Source organism: Condylura cristata, unplaced genomic scaffold (assembly GCF_000260355.1).
Source record: "Condylura cristata isolate star-nosed mole 26May11 unplaced genomic scaffold, ConCri1.0 scaffold00013, whole genome shotgun sequence".
In the NCBI taxonomy this organism is placed as follows: domain Eukaryota; kingdom Metazoa; phylum Chordata; class Mammalia; order Eulipotyphla; family Talpidae; genus Condylura; species Condylura cristata.
In genome coordinates, this window is record NW_004567114.1 from 20121775 (window position 1) to 20146342 (window position 24568).

Consider the following 24568-nt stretch of genomic DNA (forward strand, 5'->3'; position numbering starts at 1 on the left):
GAAAAAATAAACAAGATAGACAGGCCACTAGCCAGGCTCACAAAGAAAAAAGCAAGAGAAAACACAAATAAACAGAATCACAAATGAAAGAGGAGAAATCACAACAGATCCAGCAGAAATCAAAAGAATAATCAGAGAATACTATGAACAACTATATGCAAACAAGTTCGACAATTTAGCAAAAATGGACAAATTCCTACAACTCTACAACCACCCAAAGCTAGATAAAGAAGAAATAGAACAACTAAACAGGCCAACAACAAGCAAGGAAACTGAAGAAGTAATCAAAACTCTCCCCAAAAATAAAAGCCCAGGACCAGATGGATTTACAAATGAATTTTAACGAACGTTCAGAAAAGAGCTAGTGCCTATTCTATACAGACTTATCCAAAAAAATTGAAAAAGAAGGAAAACTACAACATACTTTATACGAAGCCAAAATCACCCTAATACCAAAACTTAACAAAGAAAACACAAAAAAAGAAAACTTCATACCAGTCTCCCTAATGAACATTGATGCAAAAATTCTCAACAAAATCTTAGCAAATAGAATTCAATAATGCATTAAAAGAATAACAAGACACCATGACCAAGTGGGCTTTATCCCAGGAGCACGAGGTTGGTTCAACATCAGAAAATCAATTAATGTAATCCATCACATCAACCGACAGAGTGATAAAAACCACATAATCATACCAATAGATGCAGAGAAGGCATTTCACAAAGTTCAACACCCATTTATGTTTAGCCCTCGAAATCCTCGGAATAGAAGGAACATATCTCAACATTATAAAAGCTATATCTGACAAACCCACAACCAATATTATTCTCAATGGAGAAAAGCTGAGGAACTTTCCTTTGAGATCAGGAACAAGACAAGGGTGTCCACTACCGCCACTGCTCTTCAACATAACATTGGAAGTTCTAGCCAGAGCAATAAGACAGGAAAAAGACATACAAAGAATCCAAATAGGGAAAGTAGAAGTAAAACTGCAGTTATTTGCAGACGATATGTTAATTTACATGAAAAAGCCTAAAAAACTCCACAGAGAAACTAATCAAAACCATCAACCAGCTTAGCAAGGTAGCAAGATGTAAAATCAACACACAAAAGTCAAGAGGCCTTCCTATACACAAACAACCAATCAGAAGAAGCAGAAAAAAAAAAATCCCCTTTTCAATTAAAACAAAAAGAATCAAATATCTGGGAATCAATCTAACAAAAGAGGTAAAAGACCTATACAAAGAAAATTGCAAAACACTGTTAAAAGAAATACAAGAAGACACCATGAAATGGAAAGACATCCTCTTGTCATGGATTGGGAGAATTAACATCATCAAAATGGCCATCCTACCAAAAGTGATAGATTTAACGCCATCCCAATGAAAGTCTCAATGATATTCTTCAAAGAAATAGAAAAAAATACTAATGAGATTCATATGGAACAACAAAAGACCTCGAATAGCCAAAACTCTCATGACTAGGAAGAAAGAGAATGGATGCATTACAATTCTAAACTTCAAGCTATACTGCAAAGCCATAATAATCAAAACTACATAGTATGGAACCAGAACAGACATACAGACCATTGGATTCAAATAGAAAACCCAGATATAAACCCACAGGTTTATGGGCAGCTAGTCTTTAACTAAGGAGCAAAGAAGATACAATGGAACAAAGAAAGTTTGTTCAGCAAATGGTGCTGGGAAAACTGGGAAGCTACATGCAAAAAAACGATACTAGATTACTACCTCACACCATACACAAAATCAACTTGAAGTGGATTAAAGGCCTAGACATAAGAACAGAAACCATAAAATACCTGGAAACAAAGATGGGCCAAACACTACATGACATATACTTCAGTGACATCGTTAAAGATACAGCACCCAATGCAACAATAGTGAAGGCAAGGGTAAATAGATGGGACTACATCAAGTTTAAGAGCTTCTGTACAGCAAAAGAGACACTACAAAAGACAAACAGACATCCCACTGATTGGGAAAAAATTTTCTCACACAGAACTAGTGATAAAGGATCGATCACAAAGATATACAAAGAACTGATGAAACTCAACAAAAGTAAACAACCCCATCAAAAAATTGGCAGAAGAGCTAAAAAGACACTTCTCCGAAGAGGAAATGCAGATGGCCAACAAGCATATGAAAAAATGTTCAACATCACTTGTAATAAGGGAGATGCAAATTAAAACCACAATGAGATACCACCTCACCCCAGTGAGAATGGCACATCTTCAAACAACTAGCAACAACAAATGTTGGTGAAGATGTGGAGAAAAAGGAACTCTCCTGCACTGCTGGTGGGAATGCAAACTAACACAACCACTATGGAAAACTGTTTGGAGGTTCCTCAAACTACTAAACATGGAGCTTTCCTACGACCCAGCAATCCCACTCCTAGGTATCTACCCAAAAGACACAAAAACACTGATTGAAAAAGATACCTGCACCCCCATGTTTACTGCTGCTTTATTTACAATTGGAAAGACATAGAAACAACCCAAATGTCCAAAAGTGGATGACTGGATTAAAAAGATGTGGTACATATACACAATGGAGTATTACTCAGCAACCAAAAAAATAAAACACATGCTTTTTGCAGCAACATGGATGGAGCTGGAAAAGATCATGCTTAGTGAAAGAAAAGGAAAAATACTGGATGGTTTCACTCATAGCAGGAGCATAACAGACCAGGAGAGAAAATAATGATAATGATGAATAGCTATATACCAGAGACATTTTATGGGGCTGGAGTGGGGAATGGGATCAAAAACAGTGGGGGGAGGGAAATGCACTGGACTATGGTGATGGCACATGGGTGATTTGGTGAGGGGAAGCCCAAGGGTATTACAACTGAGATGGAAAAATGCACAAAATTATGTGAAAATAAACTATTATTAAAAAAAAAATAAACCAAAGATTTAAGCCTAAAAACAATCAGCTTGTTAAATATTCTTCCACCTTTGCCTTTTTCTAGTCACTTAGCTAAGAGAATACCTGCCTATGGGAAAATCTAGTCACAGGTCCAGCTTCCACTTGAATTCTGGGGCCTGTTGGCAGTTTTGCCCATTGTTGTCCTCTTCCTCCTCCTCATCTGCTCCCACTTATCCAACGGTTCTCCTCTATTCCCTTCCCCGTGTCCATTTGCCACAGTGGCTCAGTGCCTTTTTTCTTTTAGTACCAAAACACTGTTTATTTTAGAGCCAGTCTTCCGAAAAAAGCAGGTGAGCAAATATCTGAATGTGTGGGGTAGGGACACATTGCACGCATTCCATCTAGACAGGTGTTTAAATTACAGCAGGAATAAATACAGGTGATGGATTGAAAAGCGGGTAGGAGAAACAGAGAGGGAGGCCAGTTTCCGGCGGCTGGCCCGCCCAAGTGTTACTGCTTGTTACTGCTGTTTGTTAAAACAAACATTGCTGCCAGTGGTATAATTAAAATGTGATGGCATTGCCTTGATGGCTTCCCAGAATACTCCCACAACCCTTGCAGATACATAGTCTTTTAGTATCCAGAGGATCCAGGGGTAGGTCTCATAACTACATCACTGTTGCTTTAGTTAGCAGGTACTAGAAATACTGCCATTCTGAATGCTCAAAAGAAGCCTACACCTTAAAGATAATTCAATAAATATTTACTTTATTGCTTATCATAGGCAAGGTCTTGGGTGAAGCCCTAATGATACATATTTATTAAAACTGTGAGCCCTGCCCTCCATCCATGAAAGAATTTATAATCAGGTGAGAAGATAACTAGATGAACAGTGAGGCCTACTGAATGTGGCCGCGCCATAACAGCAGTGCCAAGAAGATTCAAAGGCAGTCCCTGTGTGCATCCTAAAAGGGTAGGTAGGAGGACTAGGGTGGGATAGGGTGGTGGTTTCTAGGTGGAAAGAAAAAGTATAAGTAAAAATGCAGAGACAGATAAGCAGAAATCAGTCTAATTTAATTAGACTGGTGGCGCAATGGGTTAAAGCACAGCACTATGAAGCTGTCCAAGCCACTGCAGCACGAGTTCGATCCCCCACCAGTGAGCTGACCCACATGGCACAGCTGAAGTCTCCTGTCCAGCCTGCTGCTCCCCTCAGCAGTGTACTTCATCAATCTGCCTGTTCTGCTCCCCACTCTGTCTCTGGTGAATTCTCTCATTGCCCCTGCAACTGTGGCCTGCACCCTAGTTCTGTATGCATAAATAATGAAATCTTTATAATAAAATAAAACTTGAGGCAACTAAAGACAGCAACAGAAAAACAGCTTGAACATCAGACTAAAGGTTCTGCCATTGTTCGAGGACAACAGAAAGCTTGCTCAAGAGCTTGCTGGAGGGGGCCTTCCAGGTGGTGCAAGGGGTTAAAGCATAGCCCTAAGAAGCTATCCGCAGCCACTGCAGCATGAGTTCAATCCTCAGCCAGGGGGCTGACCCACATGGTATAGCAGACCTCTCCTGGCTTCCTACTTTGACCTGCCTGTTCTATTCTTCACTCTGTCTCTGGTAAATCCTTTCACTCTCCACATCTCTGGTCTGTATTCCAGTTCCTGCATGCATAAAATAAATAAATTAAAAAAAAAACAAACAGCATCTGCTGGAGGTTGTGTCAGAGCTGTGCTGTTCGGTGGGATGGACTGAAAGGGGTGGGTAAGGAAGATGTAGGTTAGCTGACTCACAAGGGCAGAGTGAGAGGTCACAAGGCCGCAGGACATACTGCTGCTGGCTGCCCCCGCCCCTCCTGGTAAGGATGAATGCGGGGCCTGGGCCTGGAGAACTGTGCTTGCAATCTGCTAATAAGGGCCCTTGAGTTCATGTGCTCACCTGTCCATGTTTCCTTTTTTGAAGTGGCCTTCTCTGAAATTAACTCTTCCCATGAAGCTGAGAAGACAAGATGGACTAGTTGTCATTTAAGGAGAGACGGTCAAAGAGTAGACGTATGATGCCAGCTTTGTTCGAGGGCCTTACAGGAAATAAGGCTTCCTCAGGTTTATCTTTTCAGACTTCTCTTCAATAGTAAAATGGTTTGGGGACCCAGATTCAGGGGTAGAGCTAGCAGGAAGTAAGGGAAGGACAGACTGATAGCTTCAGTCTAAGACTTAGGCCTTGTGAGCAACACAAGGTCACTCCAAGTCACCAAAGGTCAGGACTGCACTCAGGAGCTGGGAGCCAAAATCCTTGGAGTAACGACGGAGTCTCTTGCCTGAGGACCCATTCTGGACACCCTCTTCTGCACCTGAAGGTAGTTACTATGAAATCCTGGATACAAGCCATAGTTCCTGACTCAGTGTTCAGCGAACATCTGTGCAGTAACTTCCAGTTCCACCAAGAAACAAAAAGCCAAATGGACTAATAAGTTCAAAGGTGGTGACATTTTAGCAGATATTTGAAGGGGAAGAAAAAAAACCCAACACAGGTGAATGAAAAAAAATAAGACCCTGATATCCAACATGAGCCCCTGAGTCTTCCGCCAGCTCCTCAATAGCCTGCATGCCTGAATATGGGCCTGTTCTTTAAGGACAAGACACTCCAGTAGCTGGCAGGATCGCGCACTGAGGGGTATTGTCTAGCTACACATGGAACGGCAAGCATCCTCCTCTGACTTCGGCTCATCCATTTTCATCTGACTTTTACCTTCCCGAACACAGTACCAAGGTTTATCACTGTTGCTTGGGAAAAAAAGTAATTCTTCCAATCCATGAGCACAGAATACTTTTCCATCTCTTTGTGTCTTCTGTTTTTCTTCAGTAATATCTTACAGCTTTCGATGTATGGGTCTTTCATAATTAAGGTTAAGTTTATCCCAAAGTATTTAATTATTTTTTGATGAAATTGTAAATAGGATTTTCTTCTTAATTTCCCCTTCTGCTAGCTATAATTTGCATACAGACACAATGGACTACTAGTCCGCTACACACACACACACACACACAAACACACGTATATATTTTTAAAGGATGAAATCCTGCCATTTGCAACAACATGGAAGGAGTTGTGCTTGGTGAAAACTGCGAGGGAGGGAGGGAGGGAGGAAAAGAAAATAAGGAAGGAACAAACACTGTATGACTTCAACATATATGATGTATACAGAAAACAGACAGATGAACTAGATAAGACAAAAATGAACTGTGGACTACAAGACCAATCAATGGTTACCAGAAGGGTAAAAGGAGACAAGGGAGACAATGATGTAGTGAAGTTTTAGCAGGGGACTTACTGTGGTACAGACACAAGTTGATTGCAAATGACGGCACATCTGAAACTTCTATTATACTGTTACTTCCAAAAAACAAAGCAAGAGGGAGCAGGAAAGGAGAGAGGCAGGGTCAGCTGGTTTTGAGGGAGAGCGCTCTCCCTCAGCGCTGAGGGATCCTTGCCACTGAACTCCATCAAGAGCACAGTTCTGGAGCTGGAAGAGCTTCATGTCACATTTGTACTCTATTTGCTGTCTCACCCCACAGATTTCATGCTTCTTTAGAGCAGGGAAGACCTGTATTTTACTCACTGTCATGTCCCCGGAGCTTAGCCCCTCGGCATACATGCATTTACATGTGTGAATGTGAAGGGTGTGGGCTGTGCTTGAGGTTACACACGCACACACCCTGTCTCTAGTTAGCTGCTATGTGACTAATGTCCCCGGAAGGCGAGCAGGGAATTAAAGATTCCAAATTACCTTTTTTGCAAAGACCACAGGGAGGTACTGCTTTGGAATTAGGGCCAATAAGAAAATCAGTGAGCAGAAGGAGAGGTAAGTGTGGCTCTTGCTGGTGCCCTGCGTAGTTTTAGACATTTGTCTGGTCTTGAAGCCTTAGGCAAGGTTGTCAAATGGGTAGGTGAAATATTAGCTTTGACACACAGATTATGTTCTTTATCTGCCCCATATGTATGCTGTATTTGTTTCTTCTTAGTAATCACACTGCCAAGGGGTATTACCCCATTTGCAATTCACTTTGTAAGTTGTTTATAAATCTCATGTGTTTTATTTATCAAAATGGAGTTGAAAATGCAGCATTAAAAATGTAAACAATAGCTTAACTTGGGAGCAAATCCATGACAAAGCATTCCCAATACAGTTTACAATACCAGCATAGCTCAATTCTCTCCTAGCATGGGCCATGAACATTTAGGTGATTTTGTCTAATGAAGTCTAGACTTGAGGAGTCACAAGATTATTTAATTAATTCAACAAATATTTATCAAACACCTACTCTTATTTATTCTTTTGAGCACCAAGGATACAATAATAAAAAAAAAAATCCTGTCTTCATGGCACTCACAGCTTAGTGGAAGATACACTGGATAGATGAAGAAAGTGTGAAGCAAAGATGATCACAAATTTAGAGCAATTGATTCTGCCCAAATAACTATAAGACCATATGCTACTACCTGTTTTCAGAGGTCTTAAAGTTAGAGACCATGAGGCCCAGGGGATCAAGAGGAAGCCTAGCTAGGGGTGGGAAGGAGGGAGAAATTTTGTTTATGAAGACATTGAAATTAATGCAGTTTTCTAAGTTGAGTGTACTTTTTTTTCTCTAGAAGAAAGAACATAGTTTTCATTTAGTTCTCAAGAGATTGTTGACTCCCAAAAAGTTAGGACTCAGACTAACATGAAGATGAACTAGCTTGAATCTTCGCTTATACTGTCCTTGGAATTATACCATGATCATCTTGAAAGTAATCTCTGTCATTCAAATATAAGGCTGGACCAACGGAGTGTGTCATGGGAACTTTTATTCCCACAGCCACAGGGTTCTGGATAATCTGGAATAGGAAATCTGGATAATCTGCAGATAGTCCTTCCTGACTTGTTCTAGCACATGTTTCTAGAACAAAAGACAGTCCTTGAAAGGGGAACACCAGTGGACCAGGATCTGTTTCAATCAAAATGAAAGAAAATGAAAACTCTAAGTGTCGTATCTATACTTACCACAGAAAATAGTAGAGGATATATCTAAACAATTGAGCTTTAAATACTTCAAGGGCACTTCATGAGCATTTATTAAATCATTTGCCATAACTACCAATGTTTTAAGCCATAACAACTAATATGCTTTAAGGTGGTTTAAATTCTGGATCAATTCCTGCATGCTAACAAAGTAAACCTCATGGAATTTACACTTCAATGACCAGAAGAAAAGGGATTCCAATGTTAATGTGTAAGGGCCTTTTTTTTTTTTTTTTGCCTAAGAGATCTGGGGTGTAGGCCACAGTTGAGGAGAAGCGAGAGGATTCACCAGAGGCAGATGGGGAGCAAAACAGGTGGATCTACTGAAATGCACTGCTAAGGGGAGCAGCAGACAAGCAAGACAGGAGAGGTCTGCTTGCACCATGAGGGTCAGCTCCCTGGCCAACTCAGGCCCTAGGGGTGATACCACTGACACTTAACCTCTAGGCCACCAGAGAGGCCTCATAAGGGTTATCATGTTAATAAAACTTTAACCAGATTTAGAAAAGAGGGGAATCTCTGAGGTTCTGAAGCATTAATCAAAGATATCTTGTCGCACCTTCCCTCTCAAACTTTGTCATTTACATAACATCGCCCACATACATATACACAGAGACACTAAATGTCTCAAAATTCAGAGAGTCCCAGGTCAAGACTTGCCAAAGCCACTCCTGGGAAGCTTACAAAATGGCCGAATCCCATTGGAGTGTTTCCAACTTGTACCTTCAGTTTTCGTAAGTCAATAGGGCTGTTGCTACTGTGATAAAAGGACCACTCATATTCTATCTCTGGGGATGACAGGGCTGAATTTTGTCTGCTCAAAGGACAAGTTGACTTTGCTATAAAATAATGTTTCTCCTCAAAATAATTTGAAGAGTTCACTCAAATAACGATAATCTAGACAGTCACCTGTTTCTCAACCTACTTCACAGAGTGGAGAGAATTCTAACCAAGAAGAGAGAGAAGGATTTCAGTGGCTGGCTTACCGCTCTATAGCAGCTGCAGGAACAACAGGCTCACAGCGGTTCATCATGATAAGAAGTGAGAGACCCATTTCAAACAGAAAATACCAAGGGAAAGGATGGGTCTGAATGTTGGTTTAGTCCCCAGCCACTTGTGTCACTCTAATGAAGTCACATATCTCTCGGCTTTTATTTTCTTTGCCTATAAAAGAACGAAGTCTCTACCCCATTGAGATAATGCATATCAAGCGCTTAACACAGTGACTAGTACAAAGCAGACATATGATTAATGTCAGCTGCTTTATTATAAAAGGTGTGGTATTGTTAATGACAAAAAAAAAAGTAGAAGAGTTTTTAGACATATACAAGCCAGTATCATGCAGAAGAGAAATTCTTTTCAATGTAGCAAGCGGGTGTGAAGAGGCTACCAAGTGCGAGCTCCTGTGCAAGGTGAGGACTCTGTCACCTAGTCTATAAGGAAGGAAGGGTGCAAAATAACAGAACAGATGCATTACAGATCAAGGTTACAGAAAGGTTAAAGGCGCGTGGAGCATGTAAAGGTGATGTGTGGTAGAACAGCAGGGGTTCTTTATTAATTTGTTTATTCAAAAAAATATGTTTTAAGTGCTATTGTATAGCAGGCTAGAAAAAAAATGGTGAAAAATGAACATGGTCCCCCACCTCAAGTTAGTACCTAACACTCCATATGGAGTCAGGTCCTCAGAGAGCTCACTACTGTCACTAAGGCGACAGCTGTGCATTCTACGCAATGTGATAAGGGAGACAGCGCAGATCTACGTCGAACCCAGATGGATGCAGAAGACTGGACGTGGTGACTGGGGGTCATTCCCAGCAGGAGAGAGCATAAACTATGGCCAGGAGACTAACGGAAATTTGGGTTGAGCTGCATAAAAACATATATAATGGGAGGGAGACCAGCTGGAGAAGTAGCCTGAAGCCAGATTCTAAATAAAGGTTTTGAATGACACTTCATAGTGTGGGTTTCACATTGTAGATAATAGGAAGCCCCTCGAGATTCTTGTGCAGAGGAGTATTATTATCAGATCTGTGATTTAGAAAGATTCTTTAGTGCAAAGACAGGAGGAAAGTGGCTGAGAGACCACTTAGGAAGTAATTGTACCTGTCCACTGGAGAGATAATTGAGGCCTGAAGCAGGACAGGAGATGGGAAAGAAAGAGGTTATACATCTGAGGCAGAACAAGACGACTTGGCAACTGCCTGGATTTGGGGAAGAATGAAGAAGCAAAGACAGACAATGATAAAACAAAGGCTCCACACCCCAGGGGAACTTCAGGGAGAGAACACACAGCCTATATATTGGTAGAATATTTAAAAAATATTTTAAAAATGTTTTAAATATGTTGAGTATTTTGGATGTTAGTAATACAGTTGGGTGGAAAAGTCTAGGAGGCAGTTGGAAATTTGGAGCTGACTATTAGCAAGGAGTTTCAAACTAAAGATGTCTATTTTGGAGGTGTCTATATAACAGATGAAGCAGTAAGAAAAGAAGACTTACCAAGGGGAAACCATAGAGAGCAAAGACTGTACTGTACCCTGCAATTGAAAGGTACACTGCAAGGCACCTGTAGGGACCAGGGAGAAGAAAATGCCCCAGCATCGCTGACCTACCTTCTTCAACAAGAGACCGTTATTAGCCTTACATATTTGAGTTTACATGCCAGTGACTTTATAAAAAATGTTGAAATGGAATCCAGTTTTCAGGTAAAGAAGAGGAAGAAATGTGCTCTCAGTGGAATTCTAGGAGGGTTAGAGAAGCTGAGGGAAGTTTTCAGGGAGGAATTGGTCAACACTACTGCCACAATGCACTAGAAAGATGAAGATTAAAAAGAGGAGCTTAAAGTAAGCAATCCCAAGACCAGACTGCAAAAGTAGGTATGGGAGGAGCCTGGAGGCAGCGAGAATATTTTATTTTAAAAGAATTTTGGTAGCACAGGGAAGAAAAAGAGATTGAGGGAGAGGTAAGACAAAAGAAAGGCTTTTTTTTTTTTTTTTTTTTGGAAACGAGACCATGCAGAAGGCCAAGGAACAAGGGAAAACTGGGGGTTGCAAATCTTGAAAGACAGAAGGGCTAAGAAATTAGACTCATGTGGTTCCAGATTCTAGAGCAGGGAGGAGCGAGACTCTGGGAGAATTAGTCTGAAACTAAAACTACCCCATTTTACAGAGAAGGAAATCAAGGCAAGGGGAGGTAAGTAACTTGTCCAAGGTGTCATAGACAAAAGAAATTCTGCTTTCTCCACTTACCTTTTCTGTCTAGAAATGGGGAAGAACATGCACATATTACAAAGACATGTTACTCTGTCTACCAAGCAAGAAGATAGGACCAAAGAAACTGGCCCTAGAAATCACCGTAACATCACAGCACAAATGTCCAGTGTTTCCAAGGGGTCCAGATACACTAAGGAGGCAGCAAGTTCCCAGTGCCAAATGCCCAGCTTATCAATGAAGCCGGTGCCCTCTGTCTCGATCCCAGGGATATGTAACCATGTCAAAAATTTACTTCCCTTTGTCAAGTTCACCTTCATACTGTGATTTTTGTTTTTGAGAATTGCTCAAGGTCTATTACGGATGTAAGGAAATTAGCATGACTACAATGGTAGCCACTGAAGCAGAAAAGTGATAATGAATTCCTAGGTATATGGATGAGAGCACATGAGTAACGGGTATGCAGCGAATGTTCTAGCCCTACATGTATATCCTTTTCTAGGACTAGGCAGGAGGTTATCAGCGTGAGGAGCAGAAAATGAAAGAAACTGAATGGTTTTCTTTTCCACTCTCCATCTAAATGAAAAATGTGAGAAGCTGTGTCTCCTCCCTCATAAGTATCTGTCAGCACATTTCCAGGAGGCCTGGCCACATCCCGGGCACTGGCTGGCTGGGAAACAGAGACTGACACAGCACATTGGTTCAGGCTGGATCCCTCGCCTGGGTGGTCTGCTGTTATCCCTTTGATTAAACTCCCAGGCTTGAAGAGCTGGGGCTGCTCCTAATGATAGCTGGGTCCTGAAATCTCACACTCGCCCGCACAGGCGGGCCAGTGCTCTCTCTGATTCCCTGCCTCCCACTCCTCACCACAAAACTGGGCTAATTCACCACATTCTTCTGTTCATTAACAGTTTCAAAACCCACCAGGGGCTATGGCTGTGCAGAGTGCTGCAGCTGTGAAGCACACCTCTCCCAGCATCCTGTGAGGCAGAGTGAGGCCTCACACTCTGAAGCCCCGCTCCATTCCAGCAGCTCATCAGCTACCACAGTGCGCCTGAGGACCCCTTTCACCGCCCCCAGCCAGGTGAAAGATACTTCAGAAAACCCTGCTTCTCAGGGATGTACACACTGATATCCAAAGGATTTCATGCTCAAAAGAGAACTGCCTCTCATACACCCATGGAAAGTATTAAAACTGACCTGCTCTCTGCTCGGATCTGTAAGATATTTGTTGGCTATGTTCAGAACTTGTGTTTTAAGCACACAGATGCTGGCACAAACATTTCTGAAGTGACCACGGTGGCCACTTCATGTTTGATATTCTTGTGTAGCTTGGCCTTTAAACTGTAAAATTAAATCATGGTACATATAGTAAAAGTAGTTACCAGTGAAGGAGGCTCTATTTTTAACTATGCAAATCCATGAGAGCATTAGAGGCTAATTCTGGGTACGACAAAATTTTATCATCAACTTTTGGAGTGGTCAGAGTACTTAGCTCTTTACTTTAGGCTAGTTTGCCATTCCTCAGCATCTTCCCAGTGAGCCAAGAAGAAAACAGGGTGACAGTAGCTCATTCTCCAGGCTACTCTCCTATCAAATACCTGAGTAATCCAGCTGAAGGGCAAAGCCTACTTGTGTCTCTTTGGCTCCCTTCACTTATAGCTGAAGGGTGAGTTCTTTCACGGGCATTCTCAGGCCTCCTGCATCAGCCCATCTTCTCGCCCAGCTTCCACCTGAGCTGCTCCCTGCCAGCTCCCTGTCAGCCAATACCACCAGCCAGGTGGTGTTCCCACAGACACACAAGCTAGTTTGTATCAGGGAGCCTGCCTGGCCCTTCGGCCACCCACCTTTAAGATTCAGTTTAGGTGTAATCTCTTCGAGGAAGGATGCCGTGGCTCTTTCCCCCTTGCACTCCTAGACTGGATGAGGTAGACTTCTGGTGCTTCTAGCACTCTTCAGAAATGGCTCCGCCACGTGTTTTACAAGCTGGTACCCCCACGTGTTGTTTACATGTCACCCTTACCAGAGTGTGAGCTGTTGTAAACTGAGGACTATGTCTTTTTGACATAGAGCCAAAACCCAAGACACTTGAGCTTTTTAAGCTCTTTTTAAATGTCTTTGGATGAAAAATTAAAAAAAAAAAAAAACACATGCAAACAAAAAGTTTTATGGGGAATGCCACTGAAAGGCCTAATGGGTAAGAAGCTTAAGTTAAAAATAAAATGATCTTTCAGAAATACCCAAAGATTTCCACTTGTTTACTGTGTCTTTAAAAAAAAAGCCACACAAAATATTAAAAATTAAATTCAGTTATCTTTATTTAGTTCCTCCCTCAGAAAAACAAGATAAAGATGTGTGTTTAGGCCCTTCCTGGTGGCGCAGCGGGTTAAAGCACTGTACTGAGAAGCTAAAGCCACTTCCGCATGAGTTCGATTCCCACCTGCCCCGGAGGTGACCGCATGGCGTGGCAGAACTCTCCTGACCCGTCCGCTGCTCCCCTCAGCAGTGTACTTCGTCGATCTGCCTGTTCTGCTCCCCACTCTGTCTCTGGTGAAGCCTCTCACCACCCCTGAGCCTCTGGCCTGTACCCCAGTTCTGTATGTACAAATAAAAAAAAAAAAAGATATGTGTTTATGGAAAATAAGTAAAGCAGTACTCAGAGAAAATTAATAGTTTTTTAAAAAAAAGCAAAAATAATGAAAATAAAAAGTACCCAACTCAAGAAATGGAGGGAAACAACAAAACAAAAAAAAGTAAGTTAACAAAGATTTAAAGGAAAAAAAAGAGCCAACTAGAATACAACAGAATAAAAAATCCAGAATTATCAAAAAAAAAGAGCAGGTGGAAAGAAAATATTCATTAAGGCTACTGGATATAAGAAAAAACAGATCAGAAACACCAAACAGGAATTACCAATAAAGGAATGTCACGAGTAAAAAGAAATCGAAAGCATGTAGAGAGATTACTGGGAATAGAGCTGTTTCTGAGGAAGATTCTTGCTTCATGTCCACAGAGAGGGGCAGAACTAACGTGAGGCGCAGAACTAACTCTACCACTTTCTGTTCAGATGTCCACCTCTTACCACAGAGCCACAGACACTGCATCACTGCCTCCAAAAGCTTTCTTTTCCAAATCAAATTAGAAAGCATTTATTATTGGAAGTCATTTGTGGTTGAAATAATATTTTCCATGTACATGGCATTTAGATATTACAAAGAGGTTTTTGCATATTATACTCATGATACTGTTGTAACCCCCCCCCACAAAAGAAAAGAATCTCAGGTTGAGAGCGGTTCAGTGAATTGCACAAGATCACACAGCTGGGCAAAGGCAAAGGCAGGCAAGTCTTAGATGGCTAACCCAGTTCTTTCCACTGCTCCACCCTGCTTATTATACACTACACCTCAGCAATGTACCAAGACTCTGAGAGTTAAGACTGACATCTAATGGCAAGTTCAGATCCCCATGAATAGGAGTCTGATGGACTGATTATTTTAAAGATTTATTTATTTATTCATACAGAACTGGGGTACAGGCCAGAGATGTGGAGGCTGAGAGGACCCACCAGAGACAGAGTGGGGAGCAGAACAGGCAGATCGATGAAGTACACTGCTGAGGGGAGCACTGGGCGGGTAGGAGGGGTCTGCCACACCATGTGGATCTCCTCCGGGGCAGGTGGGGATCAAACTCATGTGGAAGTGGCTTAAGCTTCTTAGTGCTCTGCTTTAACCTGCTGTGCCACAGGGAGGGCCCCTGATGGACTTTTAATTCACCAGCACTGATAAAGAGATGTTTAAAGAGGGATGACTTCCCACCTGGGATATAATTAGCCTGGATTCCCACAGGATTGGGTCATTTTGAAATATGTCAATACTACTATTAGCTTTTTTTTTTTTTTTACAATTATTGTAAAGAAATTTCTTAATATCTTGGTGCTTCTCCTAACTGCTCATTTATACATTAGAAATATCAACTCTAGTCAATGACCCAACAATGAAAGTATAGCAGCTCACTAGTCCTTACCCTTCCTCAAAGCTCCTTCACAATTCATACTTCCTGCCCATTTCAATGTGGCCATGGGATTCACTGCCTCTTCCCATTATCCTACTCCTAAATTGTAACCATCCACACCCCTTCAAGTTTCAACACTACCCCTGTAAGATTGTTAGCTTCCTATGTCACTCTAAGCCTCCTCATTTACTTTCTTCCAACTATTAGGAATTTGAAAAACAAATTAATTACAACCTCACGAAGTGGATGAGGCTGGAGTACAGTTAAGGCTGACCTTTAGAGTGGGCCTAACTTTCACACAGAGAAGTGGGGCACCAACGGGGAGCAGTGTGTTGCCTACTTTTAACGTGTGCTTGAAGGAATTTTCAGATTTACTTTTCTCCTAGACTATCATTAAAGAGTTGCCAACAATTACTGAATTCTGACACAACAGACACATAGCAAAAATATAACCATACAGTTAAATTATAATAATCCTTTTGGAGAATTTTGAGGCCATTTTGCATTAAGTAAAAGAAGAAGATAATAGCTTCTATTTCCAGTGAGGTACCATGGGGATAGTCAGCAAGAAAGATAAAAGAATCCCAAAGTTCTTGAAGGATGCATCAAGCATTTTTTTTTGTATGTGTTGCAAGTTCATTATTTTAGGTTGACAGAGATAGATGACAGGATGAATTAAAGTAAAAATCCTGGAATCTAATTCCATTCCATTAGGTTGCTGGATGACCTTGATCACATTATGTCTTTCAACCTCAGTTTCCTTCATCAATACATTAAGGGTGTATTAGATAAGGATGTACTGAAATACTTCATTAACTGGTACCCACAAAACATCCTGAGATCATAAAATTAAAGACATTTCAGTCAAAAGTATCAATAATTTCCTGAACCCTAGGAATGTCTGACAACAAAAATAAAAACAAACAAAAAGACAGTGTTACAGAATTCTGATTCAAACAAAAGAGTAAAACTCTCTGAAAAACTATACCAAAGAAAGAAGTTATTTTTAAGAGAACCTTCAAAAGCAGACTTGTGGCTGAATATTTATGTCTGTTTATCTATGCAGTAAATACCTAAGAGCCAACAGCAGAGTTAAGTTTGCAATACCTATAATAGAAACTCATTGTCTTTAAAGCTGAAGAGGAACATTTTCGTCTGGCTAGAAACCAATGCTCATTTAAAAGGCGGCATTATATGGGAATAGTAAAGAGTGACAAAGAAGGGATACCCTGTCATGAAGCCTGTCTCAGGTGCCCAGGGTTCTGGGGTACCCGCTCCTCCATACCTGCTGGGTGAGGAGACTGATGTGAGTGGATGGCGAATACTGCCTCGCCGCCTGCTTCTCGGCTAGCCGCTGCAGCTCAGCAGTCACCATAGTCGGGTTGTACCGTCTGCTGTACAAAGGTCCATCTTCTCCTTCCTTTTGTGTTTTGGCTACTCCTGAATGTGGCTTGTTTAGGTGGCATGAACCTGCTAGAAAAGAGAGAAGCTTTCACCCATTTAGGGAAAAAGCCCTGAAACACTTAAATGACAGAGACATTTCAGTTGACAAAATATCACTAATTTACTGGATAATTTAGGAATATCTGACAATAAAAGGAACAATAACATCTCCAAATGTTCTCAAAAATAAAAATAAATCCTTATCATACAGACTCTCTCTACTGCCAAATTGTTACAAGCATATGTTAATGTTTTTGTTTGCAATGAAAACTTCATAAAGAATTTTCATGATATGCCTGGGGAATAAACAATCCTATAATTTGTTAATCTTAATGAACAACAACAACAAAATTACTTTAGCTGTAACTCACCTTAATATGTAAATCATTATAGTAATTTAAAAACTTGGCCAATGTTAAGATATCCCTCAAAATAATATACGAATTCAACACAATCCATATGAAAATTCCATCTACCTATTGTAAAAATCGACAAGTTGATCCTAAAATCTATATAAAAATGCAAAGGACCCAGAACAGCCTAAACACTATGAAAAAGAAGAACACAGTTGGAAGAATTACCCTTGGTGATTTCAAAACTGAATACAATGCTACGATAATGAAGACAACATGGTACTGGCAAAAGGACAGTCATGTAGATCAGCGGAACAGAACTGAGGCTCCAGAAATAAAACCTTTCATTTAGGATTAAATGATTTTTTTGCAAGAGTGCCAAGACAATTCAACAGGAAAATAATACTCTTTCAACAAACAGTGCTAGGATAACTGAGTAGCTGAATGCAAAAGAATGATGTGAGGCCTTTATGCTACACTTCACACCAACATAAACTCAAAGTGGGTAAGCGATTCGGGGTATGTACCTACAAGTGGAACTGCTGGGTCACGTGATAAATTTATGGTTTCATAACATAGTATCTCAACACATAAGAGCCTAAACTATACTTTAAAAAAAAAAAAAAAACAACATATATATAAAACCGTTGACCTCGAGTTAGGCAACAGTACTTCAGATAGGATAACAAAACATAAGCAACAGAAGAAAAGATACATTAAATTTTGTCAAAATTAAAAACTTCTGTGCTTGACAAAAATGGAAACACAACCAACAGAATGAAAGAAAACATTTCTAAGTCACACATCTGATAAGGGACTTGGATCTAGAAAATATAAAGAGTCTTTACAAGTCCACAATAAAAAGACAAATATCACAGCTTTAAAATGTGCAAAGAATGTTACTAAGGAAGGTATACAGATGGCCAAAAAGCAGGTGAAAAGATATCCAATATTATTAGTCATTATTGGAAATGTAAACGATAACTCCAAAAATGAGATACTTCTTTGAACCTACTAGAATGAGTAAAATCAAGAAGACAGACTATAAGTGTTGACAAGGATAAGGAGAAACTAGAAGTTCATACTTTGCTGGTGGGGAAATGGTATAGCTATGACAGGAAAGTTTGGAAGTTCCTTAAAGAGAGGAACCATAAAGGTATCACAGGACCCAGAAATGCCACTCCCATGTATATACATCCAAGAGAAATGAAAGCAGGTCTACAAAAAAACTTGTACACAGGTGTTCACAGCAACATTATTCCTAACAGCCAAAAAGTGAACACAACCCAAATGTCCACCAACCAATAAATGGATAAAGAAAACGTGGTGTATCTAGCCAATGGATTATTATTTAGCCGGAAGGACTGAAGTACTTATAAATGATGCTACATAGATGAATCTTGAAAACATTATGGTAAGTAAAAGAAGTCATTCAAAAGATCATCAATTGTACGATTCCTCTCAATGAAATATTCAGAATAGGCACATCTATAAAGACAGAAAGTAGTTTAGTGGTTGCCAGTGGTGAGAGGAGGAAATGGATAGTGACTGCTAATCAGAAAGGGTTGCATTTAGAATTATGAAAACATTCTCAAATAAAATAGTGGTATTGGTTGCAAAACTCTGAACGACCTAATACCAATGATTTGTATACTTTAAAGTGGTGACATTATGGTATGTGAATTACAATTCAATAAAGCTGTTATTTCAAAAAGGGGGAAGACCTTGATCAATAATGTGGGTCTACTTCATTTAAAATTAGATACCCAATTTTAAGAATTCTTTGGTTATTTACTCAGGTCATGCTTGACTTTAATACACTGAAAAACTTAAAAATACTAATTTGTCTGATGTCATGAATAACTACTCAAGTCAGAAAGAATGCAGCTAGCAGGTCAGGGCAGTCTCAACTAGACGTAAGCTCCTAGCAAACAGAAGTTTTGTGTTATTAATCTCTTCATCTCTGGTACCTAACAGAAGTCCTCTTTCATTGTGCAGCAATGCATGAATGCTAGTAGGCCAAATGCAAGACTGTTTCCTAGTGATCTCAGAATAATGCAGCGTGTGTCCCTTCACCTTTCAAAAGAAAAGGCAAAGGGAAGAGATGACATATTTTTGCTTGGAGGCTGGGGAGGAGCTGACCTTGAGGGCTGTCTTTCATTTTCTCACTCACCTGCCTTTGCTGAAGAGGGACGAGACAGTTTCTGGCTATAGATGTGTACAGCACTTTGGTAAGAGGAAAAGGGGCCAATGGTGTAACTGCCTGATCGACAGCGTGGCAGGCCAGCGGGGCTTGGTACGTTCTGTGTCCCAAGATGTATGGAGGGAGAAGCACTGTCAGGGACCGTGTTCAGTAAAACTGTTGGCTGGTGAGGCATGCTGGGAATAACTGGAGGAATCTGAGATAAAGAAGAATGGTGGCCAGGCCCTGGGGAGAGGTCAGAGGTTGAAATAATAGACGACAAATGGGTGTTGGGAATTTTCTGCAGAAGTACAGCAGCAGGACCAGAGAAAGAAGCAGAGGAAGAATTTGTATAGACTAATTTAGCCTCTTTTTCTGCTGAAGTGGTAAATCCTATTAAAACAAAAACAAACAAACAAAAAAACACATCATTTTAGAGAACATTGACAATCTCTATAAAATAAGAGATAAACATTTTAAACATCAAAATAATTTTAGCATGAAACAAAAATCATGAGAAATAGACACTTTAGTGAGTATACATCATGAATTAAATGAATTTTGCCTGCCGAGAAAATCTCAACAACAGAAATAGCTTATTTTTAGTCCTTTCTAAAAGCTAGAGTTGGGACTAGCTCTACCAACCAGAGCAGATATTTAACAAACATAAGGGCAGCAGGATAAAGTTTTTAGCAGTGACAGCTTTCAGCCTTCTAGGAAAAAGGAAAGTGCTCAGTAGCTCTAAACACTAAGAAAGTGAAAAATTCCTTCAAAGAAAAATAGGATACCAGTAGGTAAGAAGAGAATTCTAAGGGAGATGGAAGAACAAAGAAAAGGTACTTCACTAGGGTAATGTCTCATGCTTAAGAGTCATTAACAGTTGGTGACTTCCTTTTCCTGTTAGGGATTTATCAGAGAGCAGTAAATCTGTCTATTTTTGAAGTCACTCACGAGATAATTTATCAGAGTGAATTTCTGTTGCCTGGTGTTGTCTAGGCTGTTTTATTTTAACTTCTTCCATCGTCTCAGGATGATCTGAAACAAGAAATAAAACTGAACTTAGGTTCTCCTACGAATCAAGTGCTAGGGTATATTTCATTTCCAAAATACGACACCACTCGCAATCAATGCTTGGAACCACTGCAGATCTTACCACGCTTTTCCAAGGGGCCCCCCTCCATCGGCAGCTGGGTGGGCCACCAACCAAATGATTCCGACTCTTCCCCAACTCCTGCTCCAGCAAACTCACCCAGGGAAAGCTACTTAAACCCATGCCAGTCATTCATAGACTGTCAACAAGCCAGAACATGCCTAGAAATAAAAGTAAGGGCAGTCAGACCCCTCTGCCAAGAATTCAGACTAAGGGGACTGAGCGACCAAGCTCACTGGCGCTTTCTTGCCCAAAGAGCAAGCAAGTCATATGCCCTAAGCAGGCTACTAACGCAGAAAGAAAGAGCAGCCCAGTACGTGGCACCTGCAGGCCACAGCTCTGGATTTTCAGAATCCTCCATTTTAGTTAAAAAAGTTGTGTGAATTGACTTGAAATAAGTTAAGCAGCACATTCAAAAAATACAATCACTCAAGGAAACAGAAGTTCTAATCTAATAAATTATCACACAATTTTGAAAAAGAACAGCTAGAGCTAATTTTATACTTAGGGAAATATTCCAAAACTTGTCTCAAAAACTTAGAGGTCACTCGGATCATCTTTCAGAATGAAAGAATATGGAGATGTGCATTCTCTATACCAGCAGTGATAATTCTGTCACAGACTTGTTAGCTCATGTTTGAAATGAGTCCAGAGTCTATCGAATGTCATAAAGCTGTTTCCTTCAGCCAAGAATGGCTCCTCTAGATATTCTTGCTGTAGCTTACTGAAGGCAGTCCCTAGCAGATGAACCCCAGAATTTTTAAGGTCCATCTGTACAAACAGGTGCTGCTGCCAGTATAATGCTGTTAGGGCTTCTCACTACTGCCAAGAGAGAAGTGATCTTAAGGACAAAAAGACCCTCACCTTCCTGGGTCAGTGCACGATTGCTTATCCCACCTCATAATAGGAACCTGCCCCACACATCACAGGAGCTTCTCAGAGCTCGCACTCATATTCTTCTGGTATTGACTCACCCAATTCATCATCAACTAAACAATAAATGTTATGAAATGAATGACTATAAAAGTCCTAGTTATTGCTTCCCTATCAAAATGTCTGACACATAATAGGTGCTCAGCAAATATATGTAGAAGGAAGGAATGAACAGGCAAACAGACTAGCTTCAGAACTTAGGTAAATAAGGAAAGTGCAAAGAAGAGGGCTGGAGTCAGAAGGAATTCTAATAATACAATAAATTAATTACACAGTGAGCTAAATAGGCTTTTGTGGACTAAAACCTAATCAGTTTTTAAGACATTAGCACTTTTGGGGAAACGTATTCTGTAACTTAAATGACCAATTTTCCTGGCAACTTTCACAGTAGGCTATAAAAGCTTTAAGAACAGGAAAGAAGTTTCCACCTTTGAAAATAGTGTTTTAGCACATTAACAAAATCAGTGTATTGATTACCTATTTCTTAGTCATCATTTAGATTTTAAATGAATGTTACACTTAAAGCACAGAGCTGTGTTTATAACAATATTACCACTATTTTTTAATCAGGTGACATGAACTGGATCATCGATTCTGTATCAATTCCAAAGGCAAAGATCATGAAGATCCCTAGCAGTGAGAACATTTGTAATAACGAGAGCATCCCGGGTTATCACAGTGACTGAAGGAAGCTAATGGCATTTAGGGCCCAGGTCTAGACATCCCACTAGGTACGGGAAGGTCCCACATGACATTCTCCTAGCTAACATGGCAAAGGCATTGAGCTAGAGAAAGAAAATTTTTAGCAAGAACGAGCAGTAATCGTTAGAAGAGACAGAAAAACAGAGCTGTAGAGCACAAGCCTCAGTCAGGCAATGTGAGGTTCAAATTACTATCCCACTGCCAGGTGAAGGACACCCTCAAGTAAGTTACTCTGTCTCTTTCAGATTCTGTTTTCTCATCTGTAAAGAAATTTAAAATAGTACCCATTCCATATGTTTTTTGGAAGTAAAAAATAAGATCACGTCTGGCAGATAGTAATATGAATGCTCAGTGAATGTGGCTGTTATTAGCTGGTCTCAGAAGGTTCTCTGCTACTAATTATTTTGAAAAAAATCAGACCATGTCCCCCTTCTGCTTTTACAACAAAAAAGTCATGCCTGCTCATCCCCCATTCCCACACTGCAAAATTTCACCACCTTGGAGTGTCTAGTGCTTATGTAGCACTTTATTCCTAGTTTTCCTTTGCAGAGCTCAAGTCTGTACTTGTTCTTATTTTTTATTAATTAACCAGCATACTTACCACCCTTTGCCCCACTATCAGAGTAGCTGCTGCTGTTTTTTGAACTTTTTGAGTGAGTCCCCAAGAAGACACTTGCAGACTTGTTTTTTTGGGTATAAAAAGTCAATACCTCCTCCAGTTCAGCCTCACTAAAATGAGGAGAGAAAGTATGGTGAGAACAGGAAGCTGTTCTGGAAAATCTTTCACCAGATTTTATTATGGAAATGGAGTAAGAATTAAAGAAAGGGAAATGAAAGACATAAACTGAAAACTTCCTATTAAGAGATGGCTAAATATGAGTCTAAATGCAGCAATGTAAAAAATTAAATACAATAAGGCATTATTCATTCTACAGTGAAATTTGCCAGATTATTACCTTACAATATGGTAACCACCAATCATATGTGACTATTCAAACTTAAATGAATTAAAATTAAATAAATTCAAAGATTCTTCTCTTCAGTTACGCTAGCCTCATTTTTATACTCTCAGTCCTACAACACAGGAAGTTCTATTGGACTGTCATGTTCTAGATCAGTAATCATCATCCTGCAGGCAGTGGGCCAAACCCAACTAGCAGTCTGTCTTGGATCTGGCTCCCAGCTAAGAAAGGTTTTTATGTATTTTTAAAATATGCTGCAAAGACTGCATGTAGCCCACAGAGCCTGAAATATTTACTATCCGGACCTTTACAGTTTGGCCACCCCACTTTTACACAGTAGGAAACACTTACTGTAATTACTATGTTCAGAAATAAGGAGACCTACCAGGGTAACCATAGAAGAGTTCCTAACCATCTGTAAAATTAGGGAGACTGAACTAGATCTTCTTGATGATCACTTCAAATTATCAAAATTATATGCTCTTTATGAACATCCACAAAATGGAAAGTATGAGAGAACGAATGAGTGCTTATAGGATTCTTTCAGCAAACATATTGTGCATGGATTCTATGACATGTGGGAGATCTCAGCTGGTCTGTTCCAGATCAGTGGCCTTCAAGTTAGTATCCCTGTATTACCCCATCTTCAGCACACTCCGTGATAAGAATCTAGGAAGCTGTTGCCAGGAATCTCAGAGTAACCCTCAGTCTCTACAGTGGTGAAGCGCCGCAAGGTAAGCACCTAAGCGACTGTCGGAGATACGAAGAAGTGGGGCACCGCAGCCTGCCTCTGCGCTGTGCGGGCCCTTCACACAACTAAATAAAAAAGCAAAAGACTAAGTAAAAGCTTGGTCAAAATATAAGCTGCCTTATCCCTCCTGTCCTATCCTCTGCTCACTTCATACTCTGTTTCACTCCTGGAGGTACTTAGATTTACCATAATGACAAAGGTATCCATGCACAACCCAAATAATAAAAGAAAAATTGGCACTAATATATCTTTCTAACAGTCAGTAACAGACTCCAACAATTCAAAATCAGTACTAAATGTTCCCGTAGTGAATGTGCTATCTCCAGGTCTGTATCATTAGTTAAGAGTATATATAACTCATTTTTAGTAGCCACTTAGGCCTGAGTGGAGAAATACACATCTTTTTTTTTTTTAAGTTTTTTTTCCCCCAATTTTAGGAATTCTGAAGATCCCTAGGAGGAACTAGAAATTAATCTTTGAACTTCAAAAGTGGAGCCATTTTCTGAATATTATCTAGTTATTTTCTTTTCTATTTTTATAATGATATAATTATTTCTATTTTTATCATTTTCTTCCTTATTTTATAATGATGATAAGAGAAAATGTTTCTTGCTGGATTTCTTTACCTGCTTTATTAATCAATCATACACACCAGACCAAAGAATATCAACCGAGTGGCATTACACATTAAGAAACCCTGTAAAATGAGGGATTGCTTGCTGTGTGTGTTTAAGCTCATGACGAGAGACTCTAGTTAGTAGGCAACAGGGCAGCAAATACAGACACCACCCAAGTTCACAAATGAATAGAAAGTTGATTTTCTAACTGTTTACTGTTACTCTAATGTTACTTTGATGGCTGCAGCCTTAGTAACGGAGGCATACAGATGTTTTATCCTTTTTCCTTTAGTTTCGTACA

General features: G+C 40.1%; 1 protein-coding gene across 4 annotated transcripts in view; it reads right to left on the bottom strand.

Moving 5' to 3' along the window:
• The window catches only part of TTLL5 (tubulin tyrosine ligase-like family member 5), a 248736-nt gene that overhangs the window by 122460 nt on the left and 101708 nt on the right, over nucleotides 1-24568 (bottom strand). For 2 of the 4 annotated variants that reach the window (XM_012724492.1, XM_004681676.1), the window contains 4 exons: nucleotides 22539-22666; nucleotides 20104-20187; nucleotides 19144-19545; nucleotides 16460-16644 (listed from right to left, as the gene is read on the bottom strand). In XM_012724492.1, coding sequence (XP_012579946.1) covers nucleotides 16460-16644; nucleotides 19144-19545; nucleotides 20104-20187; nucleotides 22539-22666 — 799 coding nt within the window. Of the gene's footprint in view, nucleotides 1-16459; nucleotides 16648-19143; nucleotides 19546-20103; nucleotides 20188-22538; nucleotides 22667-24568 lie in introns of all 4 variants that reach the window. The other 2 variants (XM_012724491.1, XM_012724493.1) reach the window with 2 other exon arrangements.